Here is a 22,659-nt window from a genome sequence, read left to right as displayed (position 1 = left end):
TACAGAAAAAGTTTGCCAATCCCTGTTCTATGAAACTGCAGTGCAATCCTCAAATTCAGGAAATTCAACATTGAAAAAATACTCTGATCATTCTCTTATACAATCCAGGTACAGATTTTGCTAGTTGTGCTGCATAGTACTGTCAAAGAAAACCCAGGGCCTGACTAGTTAAAGCAGCAAAGACAGATTGTACTCAGGAACTATTGCAATAGAGGAAAAGAGACCACAATTTTGAACTGAGCTTAATTTCAAATACAGCAAGGAAAAGTGGGGATTTATAGCCAAGGAGCCTGGGGTTAGGGGTGGGGCAGTGTTGGTGGATAGAAAATTACTAAGAGGAAACATCAGTGGTAAGGGGGAGATCTGGCTAAACCGACTACAGGATTCTTGTTGAAAGCAGGCCAGGGTGATCAGATATCACCTGGGGGATAGTGGTGGATGAGGAATTTGGTCAGATATCAAGGATAATCAGATACCGAAGGTAGGGGATTCTGGCTAAACTGACTTCGCAGGATTCTTGCTAAAATTGAGCTCTTGGAGGGCATGCCCAAGGCTCGGGCCTAGTCGGGCTCAGAGGAGCCTGAGTAAAGTTTGGTGAAGGAGAGAATCTTTGTCAGGACTTCATGGTAAGTTTTCCCTCTGATCTAGAATTTGGTCCGTGATCCTGCATTACATTTAATAGTCAGTTCTCTTTAGTCTTCTTTAATTTGAATCAATTTCTCAACTTTTCTTTATCTTTCATGACATTGACACTTTTAAGGAGGCCAATTGTTTTATAGAATGTCCTTCAGTTTGAGTTTGTTTGATTGAATCTAATCTGAAGGAAATGGATTATGCACTTTTGGTGGGAATTCATCATTCATTCCTCCTTTTGAGGAGGGAACATCACACTGCTAAAATTTGCATATATTGTCACTCGAAATATTGCTGAGTTCTGTACTTATTAATACTGTCCTGCTTAGAGATTTTAGCTGACAGATTTTTATAAGAGTTCAAGGAAATGAATGTGTAAATGAATTTGTAACCTGTCCTAAATGTGCGCCATAAAAACAGATGGCCTGATTTTGTGCACTGAGGCTTAAATTTACCTGATGTTTTTTTTATGGCCATTTTGAATATTTTTACTTGCAGTACATGAAAGTGATAATGTGATCCAATGGTTTCAAGTATTTCTGGAATTTTGAGAATATTCATATTTTCTTTTTTAAGAAGCATTTTTACTATCCATGACATTTAGACTTAAGAGTAATGCTATTACAGCAAATACAAAATAAAAATTACTTTTCATAGGCGTATGTTATGAAAATATTTTAATCTGTTCTGGGTAATGGTACAGATTAATTCTCCTAAACATTTTTGATCACATTATTCTGTTGTTCAAAGCATATTGTGCTGTTAAATATTAAGAGTAGTATCTCTGGAAGATTGAATTGCAGGTAATATTTATTTTTAAACCTTTCTCTAGAATCAAAATTCTCTACAAAAATTTCAGGGAAGAAAACTTCAGTATTATTTTTAAAGGTTTCCATTGATAGCCGTTGCCTATAATGTGATTTTGTGTGTGTGTATTAGGAAGAGAGAGAAAAGGAGGCACAGATAGAGACAGAAACTGAGAGAGACTGGCCAAACAAATGGCATACCAAATATTGAGATATTCATCAGAATCCCTGGGTGGAAGGGAGAAGAGATTGAAAAAGTACATTTAATATGCTTAAAAATATATGTAAACTATAGGAAATAAACCTTGATAAAAAATATTTTGATATCTGTGCTAAATTTAAAAAACACTGTTAAGGGATCTGAATTGAAGAAAGTTGATTAACATGGCCTTATAATATTAATTTGAAATACTTTTAATTTTATCTAGTTCAAGTTCACTATTCTAGCCACCATGCCCTAAATCAAAGGTGGCCAACTAGCAGCACATGGGTCAAATACAGCAGTCAAGCTATTTGGCTGGGGCAGTAGTGGTCCATATGGTAGAATTTTTTTTTAATTGCCTACATATAAAAATCAGCAGGTTTCACATAAAAATCTCAATTTTCAGTTTCCTTTGAAAATTGAGAAGATCTGACAACATTGGGCACAGTATCACTTGGCAGCAGTGGCTGAGACTATCAATGGTCTTCCTTAGAAGAAGTCTTCATTTTCAAGTTCTCTACAGTTCCTGCCACTTTCTGTAACTCCCTGAACTAAGGCTCAGTATCAGTTGTCATTTATCACGGTGCTTTCACTATTGTTTTTATCTTATAACAGAGTTAAAATTAAATATTTCTTCAACTCATGTTTGTATTAAAAGTAGGAAATGGAAAGCTAGAACGAGTGAGTATGTGTGTTTTAAGAAAAAAGAAAGAGAACACTTTGTTTTTTGGACATGAAGTTTATTCCTATTTGTTTAGTGGCAAACAATATGTTTCTAAACAAATCCACCTGCTTCACTCTTTTTTGTTATTTGACTGGCCTTGGGAGGCATTAGTTCATGAGTTTATGTGAATTCTCCTTTTAAATTATTTTTGGAGCATTTTCTTTGTGCCAGGCATTGTTCTAAAAGCTTTACATATATTAACTCATTTAACTCACACAGTCACAGTGGAAAGTTTGTTCTATGGTTTTGTCCCCATTTTTAAAGGAAATTGGAGCATAAAGAGGTTATATAATTTGTTCAAAGTCACAAAACCATTAAGTGGCAAAGCCAAGATCAGAAGCCAGGCAGTCTGGCTTCAGGATCTGTGTTCTTAACTGTAATGTTATAGTTAAACTGGTTTGCTCCCTTTCCTCTGAATTTATACTGTGCTTTCTAGCCTTTGCACTTTTGCCAACTCTTAATGCAGTAAATTTCCTTTTCCTTTCCTTTCACTTAATTTTTAAGATACCAAACTTTTACTTCCTTTATAATTCATAAAGCTTTTTCTAACTACAGTAGCCTGCAATAATTTCTCCTTTATCTTAACTCCTAAAGACTGTGTTCTCTCCTACCACCTTGCAATGTCTTTTCTATTGTATTGAACTATTATTTAAGTCTGTAAAAATATTTTTATCTTTTTATTAAATATTTTCTCAGCTAGATTATAATTTGAGTGCAGGGGGGAAAAAGATGTTCAGAGTTGTTTAAGGAATTCATTGTTCTTAACATATGGATTAGCTATTCCTAAAACTCTGAGATTGGTGCCAAAAGCAGTTAAGTACAGGTTGACCTTTGCCTAAAATTTAACTCTAGGCAAGTGAAGTAACTGACTTAAAAGAGCCATAATAGAGAACTACTTAGTTCTCAAGAGAGAAATTCATTTGCTAATAAGAGTTTCAAGATACTCATTGTTGTAAAATATCTTGACTTCGTTCAACACCATAGTTTTGATCATTTTCAGCTATCAGAGTAACAATCATATAAATTCAGGCAATGGTTGCTTAATTTCCTTTAGCACAAAATCTTTGAAAAGAACCATTCTTGCAACTTGTTTTATGAGGCTGGCATTACCCTGACACCAAAACATGTCAAGGACGTTACATCAAAAGAAAATTACAGACCAGTATCTCTCAGAGATGAAAAAAATCCTTGACAAAATATTAGACAACCCAATCCTGCAATATATAAAAAAGGAAATACATGATGATTGAGTGGAATTTATCCCAGAATTGCAAGAATGGTTTAACATTTGGAAACCAGAGAATGTAATTCACCACATTAAAAGAACAAAGGAGAAAAAATATAGAATCATCTTGATTGGTGCAGAAAATATATTTGACAGAATTCAGCATCCATTCATGATAAAAACTTGGCAAACTAGGACAAGAAGGAAACTTTTTCAATCTGATAAAGGGCATCTATGAAAAAACCACAGATAACTTCCTACTTAATGGTGAAATATTGAATGCTTTTTCCTAAGATATTGAACAAAGCAGGGATATCTGCTCTCATCACTTCTATTTAATATTATTTTGGATGTCTTAGCCAGTATAATAAGTCAAGAAAAGAAATACATATCACACAGATTTGAAGAGAAGTAAAGCTCTTTATTTGTAGATTACATGATTGTGGATGTGGAAAATCCTAGGGAATTTACAAAACAAGTACTAGAACTAAAAAGTGAATACAGCAAAGTTGTAGCATACGAGGTTAATATTCAAAAATTAATTTTTTTTTTTTTGTGAGGGAGAGCAGCCCTGAGCTAACATCTGCCAATCTTCCTCTTTTTGCTGAGGAAGACTGGCACTAGGCTAACATCCATGCCCATCTTCCTCCACTTTATATGGGATGCCGCCACAGCATGGCTTGCCAAGCAGTGCGTCGGTGCGCGCCCGGGATCCGAACCAACGAACCCAGGGCTGCCGCAGCGGAGCGCACACACTTAACTGCTTGTGCCACCTGGCCGGCCCCCAAAAATTAATTTTTGGAAAATGAAATGAAATGCTTTTTAAAATAGCATCAAGACCTATAAAATACTTCTTTTCAATACTCTGAATTAATTAGTTAATTATGATGTGGTTTAAAAAGCTATCAGCCTGGGAATTCTGATTCTTTTTTTTTTAATTGAGATATAATTGACATATAACATTATATTAGTTTCAGGTGTACAACATAATGATTCTATATATGTTTATATTGCAAAATGATCATCACAATAAGTCTAGTTAACAACCATCATCACACGTAGTTACAAATTTTTTTTTCTTGTGATGAGAACTTTTAAGATTTACTCTTTTAGCAACTTTCAAATATACAATACGGTATTATTAACTATAGTCACCATGTTGTACATTACATCCCCAGGACTTACTTATTTTATAACTGGAAGTTTGTACCTTTTGACCACCTTCACCTGTTTTGCCTCCCCCCCAACCCCCCATTCCCCACATCTGGCAACCATCAGTCTGTTCTCTGTATCTGTAAGTTCAGGCTTTTTTTTTTGTTTTTTCTTTTTTTAGATTCCACATATAAGTGAGATCATACGGTATTTATCTTTCTCTGTCTGACTTCTTTCACTTAGGGTAATGCTTTAAGGGTCCATCCATGTTTTTGCAAATGACAGGATTTCTTTCTTTTTCATGGCTGAATTATATTCCATTGTGTTTGTAGGGTGTGTGTGTACACACACCACATTTTCTTTATCCATTCATCCGTTGATGGGCACTTAGGTTGTTTCCATGTCTTGGCTTTTGTAAATAATGCAGCAATGAACATGGGGTGCATATATCTTTGTGAGTTAGTGTTTTTGTTTCCTTTGGATAAATACCCAGAAGTGGAATTTCTGGATCATAGGTAGTTCTATTTTTAATTTTTTGAGGAACCTCCACGCTATTTTCCATAGTGGCTGTACCAATTTACTTTCCCACCAATAGTGCACAAGGGTTCCCATTTCTCCACATCCTCACCAACACTTGTTATTTCTTTTTGATGATAGCCATTCTAACAGGTGTGAAGTGATTTCTCATTGTGGTTTTGATTTGCATTTCCCTGGTGGTGGTGATGTTGAGCACCTTTTCATGTACCTGTTAGCCATCTATCTCTGTGTCTTCTTTGGAAAAATGTCTACTCAGATCCTCTGCTGATTTTTTTAATTGGATTGTTTAAATTGACTATTGAGTTGTATGAGTTCTTTATGTATTTTGGATATTAACTTCTTATCAGATATATTATTTGCAAATATTTTCCCCCATTAAGCTTTTTAGTTTGATGTAGTCCCACTTGTTTCTTTTTGCTTTTGTTGCCTTTTGGGAATTCTAATTCTAACAACAGATTGAGTAAAACAATATAACAATGACAAAATGAAAATTAAGAATTGAATTAGATTACATTTTTTCATTTTAGGATCAAATTCATTTTAATTATATGATTGACTTTTTGTCTTTTCTAGATGTGTAGAAAAAACTTATCTGGTGTTTAATAAAGAAATAGCAACAACTTAAATATAAAATTTTACTTTTTTATAATTTGCTGAGATCTTTCAGGCTTAGCACATCCCTGTGAATATGAAATCCACTTCTTCAGAGAGATGCTCTTGCTAGAGTAAATCAAACAGAAAACTTAGCCTCAGAAGATTTAAGTCTTAGGAATAAATTTAACAAAAGATTTACAACACATATACACTGAAAATCATGAAACATTGCTAAGAGAAATTAAAAAGGATCAAAATAAATGAAGGGATAGAGATGCCATGATAATGGAGGAAATTTAATATTGTTAAGATATCAGTTATCCTCAAATTGATCTATGGATTCAGTGTAATTCCAATCAGAATCTTGAGGCTGTTTTTTAGAAATTGATATACAGATTCTAAAATTTATAAGAAAATATGAAGGATCTAGAATAATCAAAACAATCTTGAAACAAGAGAACCATGTTAGAGAATTTATTCTACTTGATTTTTAAGATTTATTATAAAGCTACATAATCACAAAAGTGTAGTATTGGTGTACAGATAGACAAATAGCCCAGTGGGGCAGAATATATCCACACATATGAGATCAGTTGAGTTTTGACAAAGACACTAATGCAATTCAATCTGGAAAGGAAATTTTTCAACAGATGGTGATGGAAAATTGGATGTCCTTGTGGAAACAAAATGAACCTTAATCTACCTCACACCATTCATAAAAATTAGTATAAGATAGATCATAGATTTAAATGTAAAAGCAAAAACTATAAGATGTCTGTAAGAAAATACAAGAGAATATTTTTGCAACCTTGATGTGGGCAGTTTTTTAAGAAAGATTTCAGAACACACTATGAAAGAAAAAAAAAAGACAACTGAACTTTATCAGAATTAAAAACTTCTGCTCATCAAAAGGTACCATTAAGAAAATGAAAAGGCAAGCCACACATAGGGAGAAAATATCCACAGTACATACGTATATCTAACAAAGGATTAGGCAAAAGATTTGAACAGATCCTTCACCAAAAAAGGGATCTATGAATGACTAATAAGCACATGAAAATATATACAACATCATTAGTCATCAGAGAAATGCAAATTAAAACCACAATTTCATACCACTTACCACTTGCCAAAATGGCTAAAATTAAAAACTCAGACAATGCCAAGTGTTGGTGAGAATGTTAAGCAGCCTATAACTCTCATGTATTGCTGGTGGGAGTGTAAAATTGTGTGCAACCACCTTGGAAAACTGGTAGTTTCTTAACCCTATGACCCAACCGATTTCACTCCTAGGTATTTACCCAAGAGTAATAAAAATATATATCAAAAAAGATATGTATAAAAGTGTTCACAGAAGCCTTATTTGTAATGATCCCAAGCTGGGAACACCAAAATGTCTATCAACAGGAGATTTTTGAATAAATAAATTATGGTATGTGCATACAGTGAAATATGACTCAGTGACAAAAGGCCTGTGAACTACATGGATAAATCTCAAAATCGTTATGTTGAATGGATAAAGCCTGATACAAAATAGTGTTAATTGTATATGAAGTTCAAGAATAGGCAAAACCATACTGATAGAAATCAGAACAATGGTTGCTTCGAGGAGGGGAAAGATTGACTGGAAGGGGGCATGAGGGAATTTCCTCGGGTGATGGAAATGTTCTATATCTTGATTGAGGTGGTGATTACATGAGTGTATACATTTGTTAAAACTCATTGAACTGTACACTTAAGATCTGTGCATTTCACTCTGTAAATTTAACTTTAAAAAGGGCCTATTTTCTTACCAAGTGATTCCTTTTTCCCATTTGAAAATTTGATCTTATCAAGGATTCCCTTTTTTATAATCCACAATTGTACTTCTCCCTTCTTATTTTTCAGTCTTTGTTTTACATATTATATCTATATTACAAAATTTCAGAGTTAATCATACACTTTTTCCCCATTATCTCTTGTTTTCTGATGTTGATGTCCTTGATGCTCAACTAGATTTTACTTACTGGAAAAGATGTATTAGAAACTCCAGTGATAATTATGTATTCGTTTATTTCTCATGTTAGATTTTTTATCACTTTTTGCTTTATATATTTTGACGTGGCATTATTAGTTAGGTGCATACAAATACATAGAGTTTTTAGATCTTTCTGTTGGATTGACCCTGTTATCATTACGAAATTTTACGAATTTTTCTCTCTAGTAATACTTACTACCTTAAAGTCTGCTTTGTCTGATTAGTATAGCTATACCACTTTTCTTTTGGTTTTGCTTGGTATAAGCAAAATGCTTGTTTTTTGTGTGTTACATCTTTTTTTCTTTTTATTTTCAATTATTCTCCTTGCTTATATTTAAGGTATGTCTCTTGTAATCAACATATAGTTGGATTTTATTATTTTATCCAGTCTGATGATCTTTGTTCTTTAATGGGATTTTTTAGTCCTTTTACATTTAACGTAATTAATGATATTGGATTTAAATTTGCCATCTATTTCTTTCCTCTTTGCCCCATCTGTTCCTTAGGTTTTTTTGTTGTTGTTCTCCTTTTTGGAATTGCTATTAATTAAATATTTGTTATTAGTCCATTTTTCTCCCTTGAATAATTTGTTAGTTGTACATTCTTTTAATACAATTATCCTGAAGATAACTTCCTTAAAGACACTTCTATTTCTTTGTTTTTCTACAATGCTTAACAATTCAGAGAATCCAACAGATATTTGTAATAAATTCTTCTAGATTTGTTCTATTCCCTTAATATTTTTAAACAACTTGAAATATTTTTATGAATACAGCATTAAATAAATTATTTTGACTGTTGTTTTTAGAATCACACCCAGAAAATTTGATACTATTCAAGCATCCAAGGGTCACAAAAGTGGAATTATCACCAGTGATGTTGGAGACTTAACTTTAAGCAAGAGGGGAATACGGACTTCATTTACATTTAGGAAAGTGAGGCAAACGCCTTGTAACTGTAGTAAGTACATAATTTTGTTTCTACTATAAAATGGAGTAAATCTAGTATGAAAATCTATTAAAATCCATCAGAACCAAGGAGAGCTTTGTCTTAACTTCTCTAATGGCAATTTCCCATATTCTGCCTTATGTTGTACTTACATATACCTTTCTTAACCACTCCCATTAGAGTTTACATTCCTAGAAGTACTGTATCTTATTCATCTTTATTTTCCCCAAACATAGTACTTGAGCATGGTTAGATGCCAAATAAATATTTTATTTATTGAAGTCACAGTTAAGAGTGCTACAGTTGTAGGACATTAAAATATCACTTGTACAAAAATAGGTTTTGTTGGAAACAGCTTGTCAGGTTTCTAAATTACTTCTCATTAACCCAACAGGGAAGTTGGAGATGAGGAATTGTTCTATAGTAAGTAGATAACTCTAGGGAGATAAACAGTGGTTTATATTTTAGTCAATTTGGAAACCTAGAAGGGAATAAAAGAAGTACTCAAAAACTTGTCAAGAGGAAGCTATTTTGAATTGTCTATACAAATAAATCATGACCTGTATTTCTTGGACTAAAGGAATAAAAACCCCTTTTATTTTATAAATAATATTTTATAATGACGGTGATAGTAAGATCCTTTTTATATCCTGGGGGTTTCACTTATGGGCGGTATCTAGCAATAGCTTTTGGATTTAGTCATAATCTTAAAAACATTTAAAATGAAAAACCCTTATTATATCTACAAGGTGTTATCCTGTTAGAAAACTTGAAATCTCTATATTTGATATCTTGATGTTAGTGAAGCTTCAAAGAGGTTTTGGTTTCTTTTGCTAAATGTGTCATGAGGCCTTAAAACATTTAATTTTCTTTATCAATTAAAAATGTTTATTTAGTATTTGATGAGTGTCTAACACTGCCAGTAGCTTTACAAGATATAGAAAAATGAAGCGTGGCTTCTCTTCTCAACGAACTTGAAGTTGGAGAGGCAAGCTCCAACTAAATTTAAGGGATACTATAAGAATTAAATGTAATTAACGTAAGGGATGCTATAAGAAACTCTATATATCAGTGTACAGATTTTTTTTTAAAGTTCAAGGCTATCTTTTGGATACTTTTGGCCAAATTTTGTGGATTTATAACTGATAAGGGTTGCTCCTCCCTTTAGAAAACTTAGATGTTCACAATTTCCAAGAGAATAAAATTTTACTAAGACTAGGTTAGGATAATGGTAATATATATTGTAGTATAATCATAATTCTTACTTAAACAACATAATGTAACCCATCTGTTTTCACATGTATTTTTTCCTTGAAGCTTGGGAGAGCTTGAGCCTTTTCTTAAATGTCCACTTAAAATGTTTAGAGCTTTACTTCACACATTAGTAGGGGCTAGATACTCCCACCCCCATTCAGGCTTTCGCAAGATTTGGCATTCTTTAGTTATGTATATGGAAAATTCCTGAAGCCATCAATGCCGCAGCCCAATTCTTTGCTGCCACGCAATTTCTTTTTTTTTTTTTTTTTTAAAGATTTTTTTATTTATTCAGTTTTTCCCCCCAAAGCCCCAGTAGATAGTTGTATGTCATAGGTTCACATCCTTCTAGTTGCTGTACGTGGGACTCGGCCTCACGTTGGACGGAGAAGTGGTGCCTCGGGGCGCGCCCAGGATCCGAACCCCGGGCCGCCAGCATCAGAGCGCATGCACTTAACCGCTAAGCCACGGAGCCGGCCCCACGCAATTTCTAATTACTGCCTTAGTCTTGTCTGTGGTTTCTCTGAGAACACTACTCCTTCTTCCTTTATTCTCTAGAAATACTACCTATAAAAAGATGTTGTGTGTCACAGACTTTGGCTGAAGACAAAGGGCAATTATAGCATAGCAGAGAACAAGCAAGGATTTAAAATGAGCATTAAACATTATTGCAGAAAACAGGGAACAACTTAAAAATTAATGTGAGACATTATATCCTAAATGTCCTCTCTCGTCTCCCTGCTTGGTGGTGGTCTTCTGGGGTTTGCTCTTTCTGTTGAAGGAGGCAACACAGTGTAGTCATTGAGAATGTGAGTTCTGGAATCTCCACTGCCTGGGTCAAATCCTGGCTCTACAACTTGCTATCTTTGTCACTTTGAGATCATTATTTAACATCTGTGCTTCAGTTTCCTCTTCTGTAAAGTGGGTATAATAGTACCTATCTCCTAGTGTTACTATGAGAATTGAGACAATATATATAAACTGCTTCAAATAGTGTTCATTAAATGCTTGTGATTACTACCAAATGACACTTTGCTTCCGGATCTTGTTATTCCTCTGAGAGTTCTAGGGCCCCCAGAATTTCTGTCTCTTTTACCTGCCAAGAGAAAAAGCCTAAATCCTGTTAATTTAGCTGAATTTCTTAGGCCAGGCCCATCAAAGTGCTTTCCTGAATAAGAGGACTCTTAGGCATCGTCATTATAAGGCAGATACAGAATTGCAGTCATATTTTGTTTCAGATGAATTTTTACCCCTTCTTTTTATAGTAGACCCTTCACACATACAAGTGGACTTGGTAGGTAACAACTATTCTTTTAACTGATAAATCAGAGCCTACTCACCCCTAGTCACCAAATTGGGATTGATTTTCTTTTTCTTTTAAGAAAACTTGATACCTTATGAATCGTTTGGATAAAAATGAAAGGTTTATGTTGTCTTATTTTTTCTTTAGGTTACCCTTTGGTCTGTGACAGCCAGATGAAGGAGACTCCCTCATCATTTCCAGAGAGTAATAAAGAAGCCTCACAACTGGAGCAAGAATATGTCCATCGAGTTTATGAAGAGATCGCTGGGCACTTCAGCAGCACGAGACATACCCCTTGGCCACGTGTCGTGGAGTTTTTGAAAGCTTTGCCAAGTGGTTCGTTAGTGGCTGATATTGGATGTGGAAATGGAAAGTATCTTGGCATCAATAAGGAGTTATATATGGCAAGTAATTGTTGCTTCTGGCTTTCTTTTTGCTTTATTTTCAGTGGTTATTATCACTATCTTTCTCATGATATAATGCTGTTTTTTTAGGTCATTGCAGAAAAATTATAACCAACAGATTGAAAATTAACGAACACTCCTATTCTTTTTTATTCCCCTAGAAATTTATGGGCATGCCATTGTTTGTAATTTTTTTCTCTCCCTTTAGATTTTGCTTTCTAAGAAGATTATTTTATCAGTAAAACTATCTTATATTTATAAAACTCTTTACATAAGAAGGATTTTTATAGAAACCATTTTCTTTGGTTAAATCCTCCTAAGTATGAGAAAGATAAAGTAGATATTTTCATCCATCTTTTATAAATGAAGAAACTGAGGCTCACAGAGGTTATATTACTTCCATGAGGTCATATAATTAGGGGACATAACTGGAACTTGAACCCCTGCCTTCTGATTCCAAATCTAGTGTTCTTTTACTCATAGTAGGAAGAAAAGAAAGGTTACTATTTGTTGGTGTCTTACTGTTGAAGAAACTAAGGCTCAAATAGATTAAAAAATTTGACCAAGAGTACAGTGCTAGACCCACGATTTAAACCCTTCTGTCCGATGCCAAAGTTTCTGTTTTCAGTTGCTTTAATTTCCTTTTTTATGTACACTTTTTTTTCTGCTATGCTAGGAAGTAGGAAGTTCTCAATTGTTGTTCTCAACAACAATGCGCTAGTGCATTGTTGTAAATACTCACGTCAACCCTGCTCTGTGAGGACTGGAGCTTCCCTTTCTCAAGATTAGGGCAGGAAGGACTAGAGTAAGGGAGATGGGTAAGGAGAATGAGGGTAGTCTACATTTATGGGCTATTGTAGTATATCAGGTTGCTTATAGTCTATTTTTACCTCATCCTAGATGTTGTGCACTTACATAGAGAAAGAAAGTTGCTACTGCAGTTAAGGAAAGGTAGAGTTTGTGGATTCAGATAAAAGAATAGCTTTTCATCAAGATAAGACATTAGTGTTCACATATTGTCATCACGTTTAAAATTAAATTGTAGTTTATAAAGAGTAAGGTCTAGTGAGTTAAATTTGTTCATGTTAAAAAGGAAGTAGGTTTTTGATGTGCTGCTTAAAATCACAGCTCTAACCACGGTTCAAAACCAAGTGATAGCTTCTGGTGTTTTAAGGTACTATACAAAAGGTTTCTCAGTAAGCTCTGCTTTTGCACTTTCTTGATAATAACCCATGGCTTTATCTAGCTAGGTATCATTTGTGACAGTGACACTAGGTTCAAGTCAACTTCACTGACTTAGTCATAATGAGAAATAGAATTATGTATTATAAAAGGGAAGCCTGCGCTTTAAAGCCGCCGAGGCTCCAACCTGGATTGAGAAATGATACTTGAGTGTATTTTGAGCAGCCATCTTTGAGCGTGAAACTATGTGCATTTCTTGACATTCGTGAGGGGATGTGACTTGAGACGTTCCTTCTAGGTATTCGAATGTAGGATAGTCTCAGAATCTAAAAAATTATTAATATCACTTTACATATAATTTTCTTAACAAAATGCATTTTTTAAATACCAGCTTGGGCTCTCATGAAAATAGTTTTATGAACTGCTTTTCATTTCTGTTAAGAAGTGTATGTAGTGAATCTGTTCTTATCTGATCTGAACTACACTTCAGCTCGCTCTTCTCTTTAAAATTTCTATGTTCTGGTTAAGAACTTCAGTTACTCTTCATTTCTGTCCACTAGCTGTTGGCTTTATTTTCAGAGTTAAATTTTATAAGCAAAGATTTTATACCTTCAAGAAACTTATTGCCTTGCTAGTAGTACCAATAATAGATGAGATGTACATACCCAGAGCTTGGCCTGGCTCATTCTCACAGTGATTGTTCTGTGCGTTGATCTCAGAGCACATTCAGTCCAAATATGTTTCTTAGATAAATAATTACTTAATATGTGGTATGGACTTTCTTAGTTGCTGTAAATAGTTGAGATTGCAAATATTATAATAATGTCAGGAGTCTATTTATAATTATAAGAATTGGAGATATGTTTATATAGGCCTCTTCTGTACATTTCTATTTTTGTTTGTTTTTTAACTGTTGACTACCTCAATAAAGGAAGGGCCAGAGAGGGAACTAATAAAGTCAAATACCTTCTGTGCGCTAAGTGCTGTGGTGTGTTTTCTCACATACGTAGTCTGTGAGATTGACTACTCCATTTTACAAATGGCAAAACTGACAGTCAGGTTATGACATGCCCAGGGTTTTTAAATAGTGTCAGGGCAAATAATAGAACCTCATCTCCAACTCCATAGTCCTTATTCTATGGTGCTCTGCTAAGAGAGACCTTACAGGCCAGCTGTGGTGACAGAGAGCACCAGGCTGTAAAGTCAGACATGGCAGGAATCACGTCTTTTTTGTTGTTCACTTACTTGGCATGTAATAGAAGCTTACTAATTTTGTTTGTTTATTGAATGGTGAGGAGCAAATGTATGAATTCACTTTCAATTTCTTACATGAAAACCAGAATATATACAGTGCTGTGTCCTACAACCTTGAAGGAAATGTGACAACCTCAAAATGGGTGGACCGTAACTCAGAGTAAGATACCTTTAGGATACATGGATTTCTCTTCATATCTAGAATCCAAAACAAGAGTTTTTTCCCACCCCTTGTTCCATATAGTGATAATAACTAAAATTGCATAGCAATTTTATGGTGAGTGAAATATTTAATATACCTTATTTCATTTGATTCTCATATTAACCCTGAGAAGTAGGTAATTTTATGATGAGTAAACAGAGGCTCTGAGATATTAAGTAGCTTTCCTAGGTTGTTTAGCTAGTTATTGCTGAAGCCAGACTTCAAATTGAGAGTTTAGTATGCTCTTTTTACTGTACTTTACTGCCTTTGCCTTTCTCTGCACTTTAAACTATATATTGCCAGTCTGATTTTCCTGTAATTGCATATTTTATTAATAGTTTTTAAAATGTTATATATTTTTAAGAAATAAAAATAATGTGGCCACAATTCAGAAAATAGATGAAAGGTATGCTCTATAATCCTAATAGTAGTTTATTAAACCATTTTATTGTGAGAAATATTCTTCCAATGTTTTTCCTATACAATTTTTATGTAGTGATAAGTATGCATACAATTTGATAACTCATTTATATCTCTTAATATTTCCATTTTGATATGTAGTCTTATATAATTCCTGGACTTTATAATATTGTAAGAGGTAGATGTTACTTGTCATTTGGTTGTGTTCAGTTTGGAGCTGTTATAAATAACACTGTAATGAACATGTTGCGAGACTGTGGCAAGAAGAAAGAACATGGATGTTTGGAGAGAGCAAGACCCAGGTTAAAACCCTGGGCCACCACTTAGCTACTGTTTGACTTGGGGCAAATCACTTATCTTCTTTGAGATGAAGTTTCCTCATCTGTAATATGGTGATGATAATACCCAACTCCAAGTGTGTTATAAGGGTTCAGGACGTTAATACAAAGAATCTTATTTACTACGCAGTGGGTACTCAGGAAAGGGCAATTTTATTAACCTGTTTAGCTTTTTCCATCTTTTGGATTATTTTCTTAGGATAAATTTTTAGAAGAATAATTATTTGGTCAAAAGTTGTGAACATTTTTATCTTTTTTAAAAAGTGGTTTGCCAAATTACTTTTTTAAATTAGTTGAGCCAGTTTGTACTGTCACCAACACTTTATGAGAGTAAGACTTATCACACTGCACATTTTAAGCTCAACCAGTATGTGTTTTTATGTCATTGATCTCCATCCAACACACACAAATATATAGCTTTACATGAGTCCTTTACTATCTGTGAATATTTATAAATAAGCTATTTTCTGTCCTGTTGTTGATATTATGCAGCATTATTAGGGAGAATTTCAAATACCTGGTGTTATCCTTGGTATAAAAACTTGAGGGAATTTAAAAATAGAAAAGGATGAGAAAAAAATAGTGATGATTTGACTGTAATATATGGAAGACTCAGGCAAAATAAGTGACAGATGAAGGTACAGAGCCAGGCATGAGTCAGGTCTACATGAGACCTCGTGCTCTGTGACTGCAGTTTCCCTGTTCTCTCTCGTTGGTAAAAAGGAGTATTCTGTACAAATAACCGTAAGGGCCTGGCTGGAAGAAGGACATTTTCTCTTGTTTTGTTTGGCTATCTTTCTCCTTGTTCTGTTTTATCTGTGGTTCTCAGATAATAACTTTGCTCCTTTGAGTAACTATCAAGCTCTGTCTCTGGGGATTTGTTTTATAGGCAAGTTGGATTTCTTCCTTTTTACATTTAGCAAGGTATAGAAATCCATCAGAATTGGGAATACTTGAAACTTCTGATTCCATGAACTGAATTTTATTGTAACAAAAGCTGGCAAGCCCCAAAATTTAATATGCATATTATTTGAGTGGTATTGTCATCTTGATATTGTGACTGTTGGCTTAGTGGCATAGAATATTTATGAAAATAAATAAAAGTAAATAAGCCAGTTATGTATCTTAGACACATAAAGGGAGCAATTCATTTTGAATTGTGCCACTGTTGTTGTTTACGGGCCCTTAGTACTTTTCCATCTTAAAATATATCAAAGGGAAATTGCTATAGTTTACCTCTAGCTTGGTACCTTTTATTATTCCTCAGAAATTAATGCAGCTCTGGGATAGAATATAGAAACTGTTTAATCCCAATTAGAAATTGAGCAAATTCATATTAAGTATGACTAGCATGGCTGTGTAATTTAACTCAGTAAGAATTGTTTTGACATGAAGATTCATATTCTATATTCTCAGATGGACTGAGGGAACCCTAATAATCAATGCTTTCTATATCAAAAATTAAATGAGTAAATATAAGCCTGAGGTGGCTACTTCTGTTTGATGAAATCTACTTATACATTTCTTTTCTCTATTGTAGAGATTGGGTTAAGAAGAAATCTCTGGGGATAATTATTAATTATGATTTAACATATTTAACATCTTCCCCTCCCATTCCTCTCTTAATTTACATGTGCACGTTGCTTGTGTTCTCTCTCTCTCCAGATATATGTATCATATTCTTAGAACTAAAGAGCAAAACTGTGTACACAAGCAACAATAACAAAACTAGAGAGAAGATAGGTAGTCCTACCCCCCAAACGGTTCCCACAGAACCAGACACACGCCTAAGGCATGTTATGCCTCACCTACTTGTGGAAATGAAAGGATGCTAATAGCTGCCTTCAGTGCTATCATTCCCATAGGATGGTTTGGTTATACTAAAAGGTTTAATTAAGTAGCATTTTACAAATTTTGAATTCAGCACTTATTCTTGATATATATATACAGGTTAGGTGTTTAGCAGAACAAGACTGAATAGCTTTAAAAAATGAAATAAATTATTTAACTTATAAATTTTTTTGGAATTTTATCTTCTGATTGTACAAGTAATACATAGTGAAAAGTATAAAGAAGTGGGAAAACAATCAGCCGTCCTCCTGCTATCTTGGCCGTCACAGTATGGTTTATATAGTAATGAGAGATACCTTAGATCCTCTTATTTGTAGTTCCCCCCAAAAGAATAAATGTCTACATTTATGGGGTAATTTCCATTTTTAAATGTGTGATATTGCAAAAAGATCTAGATTCTGAATGGTGATTGATTAGATGCCAATTAGGACTCTCATTTCCACCCCTGTCATTTTCATTTTAGTCATTTTGTTACATTCATTAATTTGAGTTCTGTTTGATACTTGTTAAGGTAATAAATGCTGCCCTGTAAATTATATATTCTGACTTCATACTGGTTGTAAGAACTGATAATATCATGGTCTTAAACCATTTCACAATGAATATGAAATCTGTCTAATAACTTTATGGTGAGGGTTAAACCCATTGCTCTTAATTTCTCATGACATTTAAACAAGATGTTATGAAATTCTTTTGTTCTCTATTATAGATTGGTTGTGATCGTAGCCAAAACCTTGTGGATATTTGTAGAGAGAGGCAATTTCAGGCCTTTGTCTGTGATGCGCTGGCAGTACCAGTCCGCAGTGGGTCTTGTGATGCCTGCATCTCTATTGCTGTTATTCACCATTTTGCAACAGCAGTAAGTATTGTCTTTCTCCCTCCCAGAACTTGTGACTAAAGTGGCAGGAAATGTCACTGAATTTTAGTGATTTGGAACTTATTTTAGCGTTTCATTTATTCCCATCCTCTTTTCTTGTTGTCATTTAATTTGCCCCATTTGTTAAGAAAGCGTGTGGAATGGAGATGAGCTACATGGGAGCTGTGCTACTTAAACAGAGGCCTGGCGGGACTCTGTGCTTTTATTTCTGCATGTTTCTGCCTTTTTCCTGCCCTGAGTCTTACTTATCTTCAAATGCCTTCCTCAAATCCCAGAGTCACAGAAATTTAGCTATAAGAGACTTTAAGAGATCATCGGCTCTAGGCCTCTTGATACACTCTGTCCTCAGCCTCTGATCCTCTTCTCTATTTCTGCTTCTCAACTTTCTCACTTCTTACTCGCATCCCTGATATCTGAGTCTCACTTCCTTTCTGTTCTGTTTTTCCTCTTTCTCTCCTTTCCTTTTTTCCCCCTTCAATCACAGAATATAATTCCTCTTCCGTTTTTTTTCTTTTTTGTTATATATAATATATGTTAGATTTTTCTGGGCTGTTCATCTTAATTGAAAACAGTCCTATACTTGGTTATATTTTCCTATTTCCTGTCTGTATCGCCTCCTGGATGATAAATGGCAATATTTTTTTCTTACTAGGAGCGTAGAGTGGCAGCTATCCAAGAACTCGTTCGACTCCTGAGACCTGGTGGGAAGGCACTCATTTATGTCTGGGCAATGGAACAAGAATATAATAAGAAGAAGTCCAAGTATCTTAGAGAAAATAGAATTAGCCAGGGAAAGAAAGGGGAGATCAACAATGATACATCAGTGCAAGAGTTGCTTGTGGAGCAAATGCCTGTTGTGGGCAACCAAGATTCAGCATGTTCTGTCCCCTCCACTAATGATTTTCAGGAGGGAGGATGTAATTCAAGGGAAGTTACTAATTCTAAGCTGCCTATTCACACGAACAGGACTTCTTTTCATTCTCAAGACTTACTGGTTCCCTGGCACCTTCAGGGAAACCCTGGTAAAAACAAACTTGTTGAGCCATTTGGTGCAGTAGGATCCCATGACCCAAGTCCTGTGTTTCATCGTTACTACCATGTGTTCTGTGAGGGAGAATTGGAAGCTGCGTGCCAGACTTTGAGTAATGTCCGCATTCTGCAAAGCTACTACGATCAGGGGAACTGGTGTGTGATTCTTCAAAGGGTCTGATTATCTCTATGAACGTATCCTATACAGGGAAGAAATGCTGAGCTTTTTTTAAAGACGACGACTAAATTAATTGTCTTTTTAGTTAAAGAAAAAACTTGTGGAAAAGCACCAAAAGAGAGTGCCTGGGAGAAATTTGGAAGTAGAGATTAGTTAGGAAAGTGTACTACTATCGCTGACCTCATTTTATCCATAAGTATAGGCTTCTCCTGTAGGGAGAACAGGGGTGGTTTTTAAAAGCGATTGAAGTGGTTTGTGAAGTATTTGAGATCCTGGGGTAAGAGTACAGCATTTTGAAGATTAACTTTTGTTATAAAATGTTACTAAAGGAACTAAATCATGTAGAATTTTAGTGAATTAATCATATAATATTTTAATAAAGAAAATATTCCTGTTTAGTAGAAAATTGTCTGAAATTTTATCTGTAATTGTTAGCTCCATAAAATCATAGATGGTAACCACTCTATCACCACACCTTACTAGCACAGGGCTTGATTCATAGTAGGTGCTCAGTAAAATTTGAGTCAATCAGATAATACCCATATGTTAGCAGGAGCTTCATTCAACAAGTACTTATTGAAGCCCTACTATGTACCAGTTACTATTTTAAGTACTGTGAGGGGAGCAGGAAACAAGAAAGAACAAAGCCCTTGCCCTCATGGAGCTTATATTCTAGAAGGGAAGACAGACAATAAGCAAACAAATAAATAGATACTATGTGCCAGATAGTGATAAATGCCATGGAAAAAAAATAGAATGGGGGTTTCACTTGGGAACAAAAGATTATTTTTAAAGGGCTGAAATAACTACTAATCCTGACTGTAGTTTATTACCAAGAGTTAATTGATATACCTAATGCATTGATCTATGTGCTAAAGGCAGCCAAAATATGCTTTTTTAACTCCTTATTGAAATAGTAAAAGTTAGAGTTGTCAGTCAGACCTAATTATGCCCTTACAGCCAAAGCTATGGTGTCATTATTGGGTATTTCTTGTTCATTCAGAGTTTGTTCCAGTCCAGGTGCAATCAGGAGTTATTTCTTACCTACAAATATTTCATAGTTACCCAGTTAACTTACCACTTAGATCAAGTTTCCAGAAGGAACAAAGGTAGAAAGTTAACCATAGGTCAAATTATCATGCTGAAGGGAAAGGTTTTTCTTTTTTTAATACTTTACTCCCAGCATGCATTGCTTTTGTAGTAGTAATGATTAAGACTACTTAAAGAAAAATTGATTTCTGTGAATGATGGCTGCCTAGATAATTATATATCTTGTTACTAAATGTTAGTGATGCATATCTTCAAGCATCAAGCTTGCAGAAACTTGTAGTGATGAATAATAGGTCTTAGATGAGATAATGATTATTTTTTCATGGAATATCAGTACAAGATTATAATTGTTCCCTCCATATGAATTTATAAGGTTTATGATATGGGAAGAAATAATATAGGGCTAAAAATAGTTTTATTTCTGATACAAATTCTGGGACTTTACATCACAATTTGAAGTTCAACTCATACTAATAAATTTTAAAATCTAGATGAAGTAGATGATTTTCTAGGAGATGCAAATACCAAAATTAACTCAAGAAGAGATAGGAAATGCAAGATGTTGAAGAATAGCATAAGAATTCAGAACTTGGCCCTTGAATCAGATTTCGTAAAGTTGCATTCTTGATCTGCCATTCTTTTAGCTACAGGACTTGGGGCAAATTCCTTAACTTTTCTGTTTCAGTTTTCTTAACTAAAATTTGAAAGGTTGTTATGAAAATTAACTGAAATGATATTTGTAGAGCTCTTAGAATAGTATAAAAATATAGTATGCATTTGGGAAATGTTTATTATTATTACTCCCAAAGAAGGCCCACAGGAGTTTTAGATATTGAGTGATGTCAAATCCAATTTGTTAATTGTGTAATAAAAATCTATGCTTTTACTGATTTTTTTTTTTTTTTTGTCTGCTTGTTCTTATCAGTTGTGACAGATGTATCAAAATTTCCCACTATGATTGTGGATTTCTCTGTTTTTCCTTCTAGGTCTGTCAATACTAATAGTGCAAAACTGGAAAAACTTCAAATGTCCATCAGCAGAGTGAGTAAATTATGGTCAGTTCATACAAAATGTTACTACACAAGCAATGAAAGAGAATAAACTATACTTACAAGTTACATTATGAATGAATCTCAGAAACAATGATATGTAAAAGAAGCCATACACAAAATAATACCATAGGATTTCTGCAGAGTTCAGGGGTCTCAAAGACCACCCTCACTTCTGACACCAACTACAGAGTTCAGGAGTCCCCAACAGAAGTAAGACCGCCCTTACTTCTGTTGCCAACTGCAAATTCAGGGGTTCCCAAGAGCATCCTCAGGTTCTATAATTTGCTGGAAGGGCTCATAGAACTCACTGAAACTGTTATACTCATGGTCACAGTTTATTACAGCAGAAGATTACAGATTAGAATCAGCCAAGGGAAGAGGTGCGTGGTGCCAAGTCCAGGAGAGTTCCACACATGGAGCTTTCAGTTGTCCTCTCCCATTGGAATTGTGGGCAGCGCTGACTTTTCCCAGCAACCATGTATGACAGTACACATGGAGTGTCACCAACCAGAGAAGCTTGCCTGAGCCTTGGTGTTCAGTGTTTTTATTGGGTTCACTCATATAGACATGGTTGGCTATCCATGTGGCTGACCTTTAGTCTCCAGCCCCTCTAGAAGTCAGGTTGATACTGCTTGGTGCAAGGGCCCCAGGTAAACAGACGCTTATCAGGCAGGACATTCCCAGGGCTTAGAGATCACCTCCCAGGAGCCTAGGGCAAAGGCAAGACCTCCCTCTGGATAAGGTTAACTCTACTGCACAATTTCTTTTAGGTGAAAGTTCAAAAACAAGCAATAACAAATTATACTTTTACAGGGCTGGTTAATAGTAAACTTTTGAAAGGGGGGAATGAGTGGGCTTTCTGGGGTGTTCACAGTGTTCTCTTTCTCTGGGTGGTGTTTACATGGGTGTTTGCTTTGTGATAATTCACCGAGCTCTACACTTATAATTTGTATACCTTTATGTATGTATAGTATAAACTTCAAAATTTTTTTTTTTTTTTTTATAATTTTATTTATTTATTTTTTCCCCCAAAGCCCCAGTAGATAGTTGTATGTCATAGCTGCACATCCTTCTAGTTGCTGTATGTGGGATGCGGCCTCAGCATGGCTGGAGAAGTGGTGCGTCGGTGTGCGCCTGGGATCGAACCCGGGCCGCCAGCAGCGGAGTGCGCGCACTTAGCCACTAAGCCACGGGGCCGGCCCTAAACTTCAAAATTTAAAACAATTTATAAAAGAAAGTTATTTTAGAAGTATCTAAAATAAATGTTTTAAATATATTTTAATATCGGCTTTAACGAGATATAATTTTATATATAACATTCACCAATTTTAAGTGTGCAATTGGATGAGTTTTGACGAATTCATATAGTCATGCAGTCATCACCACAGTCAAGATAGAGAATATTTCCATCACCCTAAAAAGGTCCC

General features: G+C 34.8%; 1 protein-coding gene across 3 annotated transcripts in view; it reads left to right on the top strand.

Moving 5' to 3' along the window:
• The window catches only part of ALKBH8 (alkB homolog 8, tRNA methyltransferase), an 80,769-nt gene that overhangs the window by 32,309 nt on the left and 25,801 nt on the right, over positions 1–22,659 (top strand). Inside the window, exons 9-13 of one of the 3 annotated variants that reach the window (XM_087433650.1) lie at positions 8,699–8,850; positions 11,543–11,799; positions 17,756–17,905; positions 18,576–19,108; positions 21,167–21,221. In XM_087433650.1, the coding sequence (XP_087289776.1) occupies positions 8,699–8,850; positions 11,543–11,799; positions 17,756–17,905; positions 18,576–19,108; positions 21,167–21,221 (1,147 nt within the window). Of the gene's footprint in view, positions 1–8,698; positions 8,851–11,542; positions 11,800–17,755; positions 17,906–18,575; positions 21,071–21,166; positions 21,236–22,659 lie in introns of those variants that run through there. The other 2 variants (XM_087433651.1, XM_014785199.2) reach the window with 2 other exon arrangements.

The sequence above is a fragment of the Ceratotherium simum genome, chromosome 7, assembly GCF_057802395.1.
Source record: "Ceratotherium simum simum isolate JZ-2026a chromosome 7, ASM5780239v1, whole genome shotgun sequence".
Classification (NCBI taxonomy): domain Eukaryota; kingdom Metazoa; phylum Chordata; class Mammalia; order Perissodactyla; family Rhinocerotidae; genus Ceratotherium; species Ceratotherium simum.
This window is presented reverse-complemented; position numbering and strand designations above follow the sequence as displayed.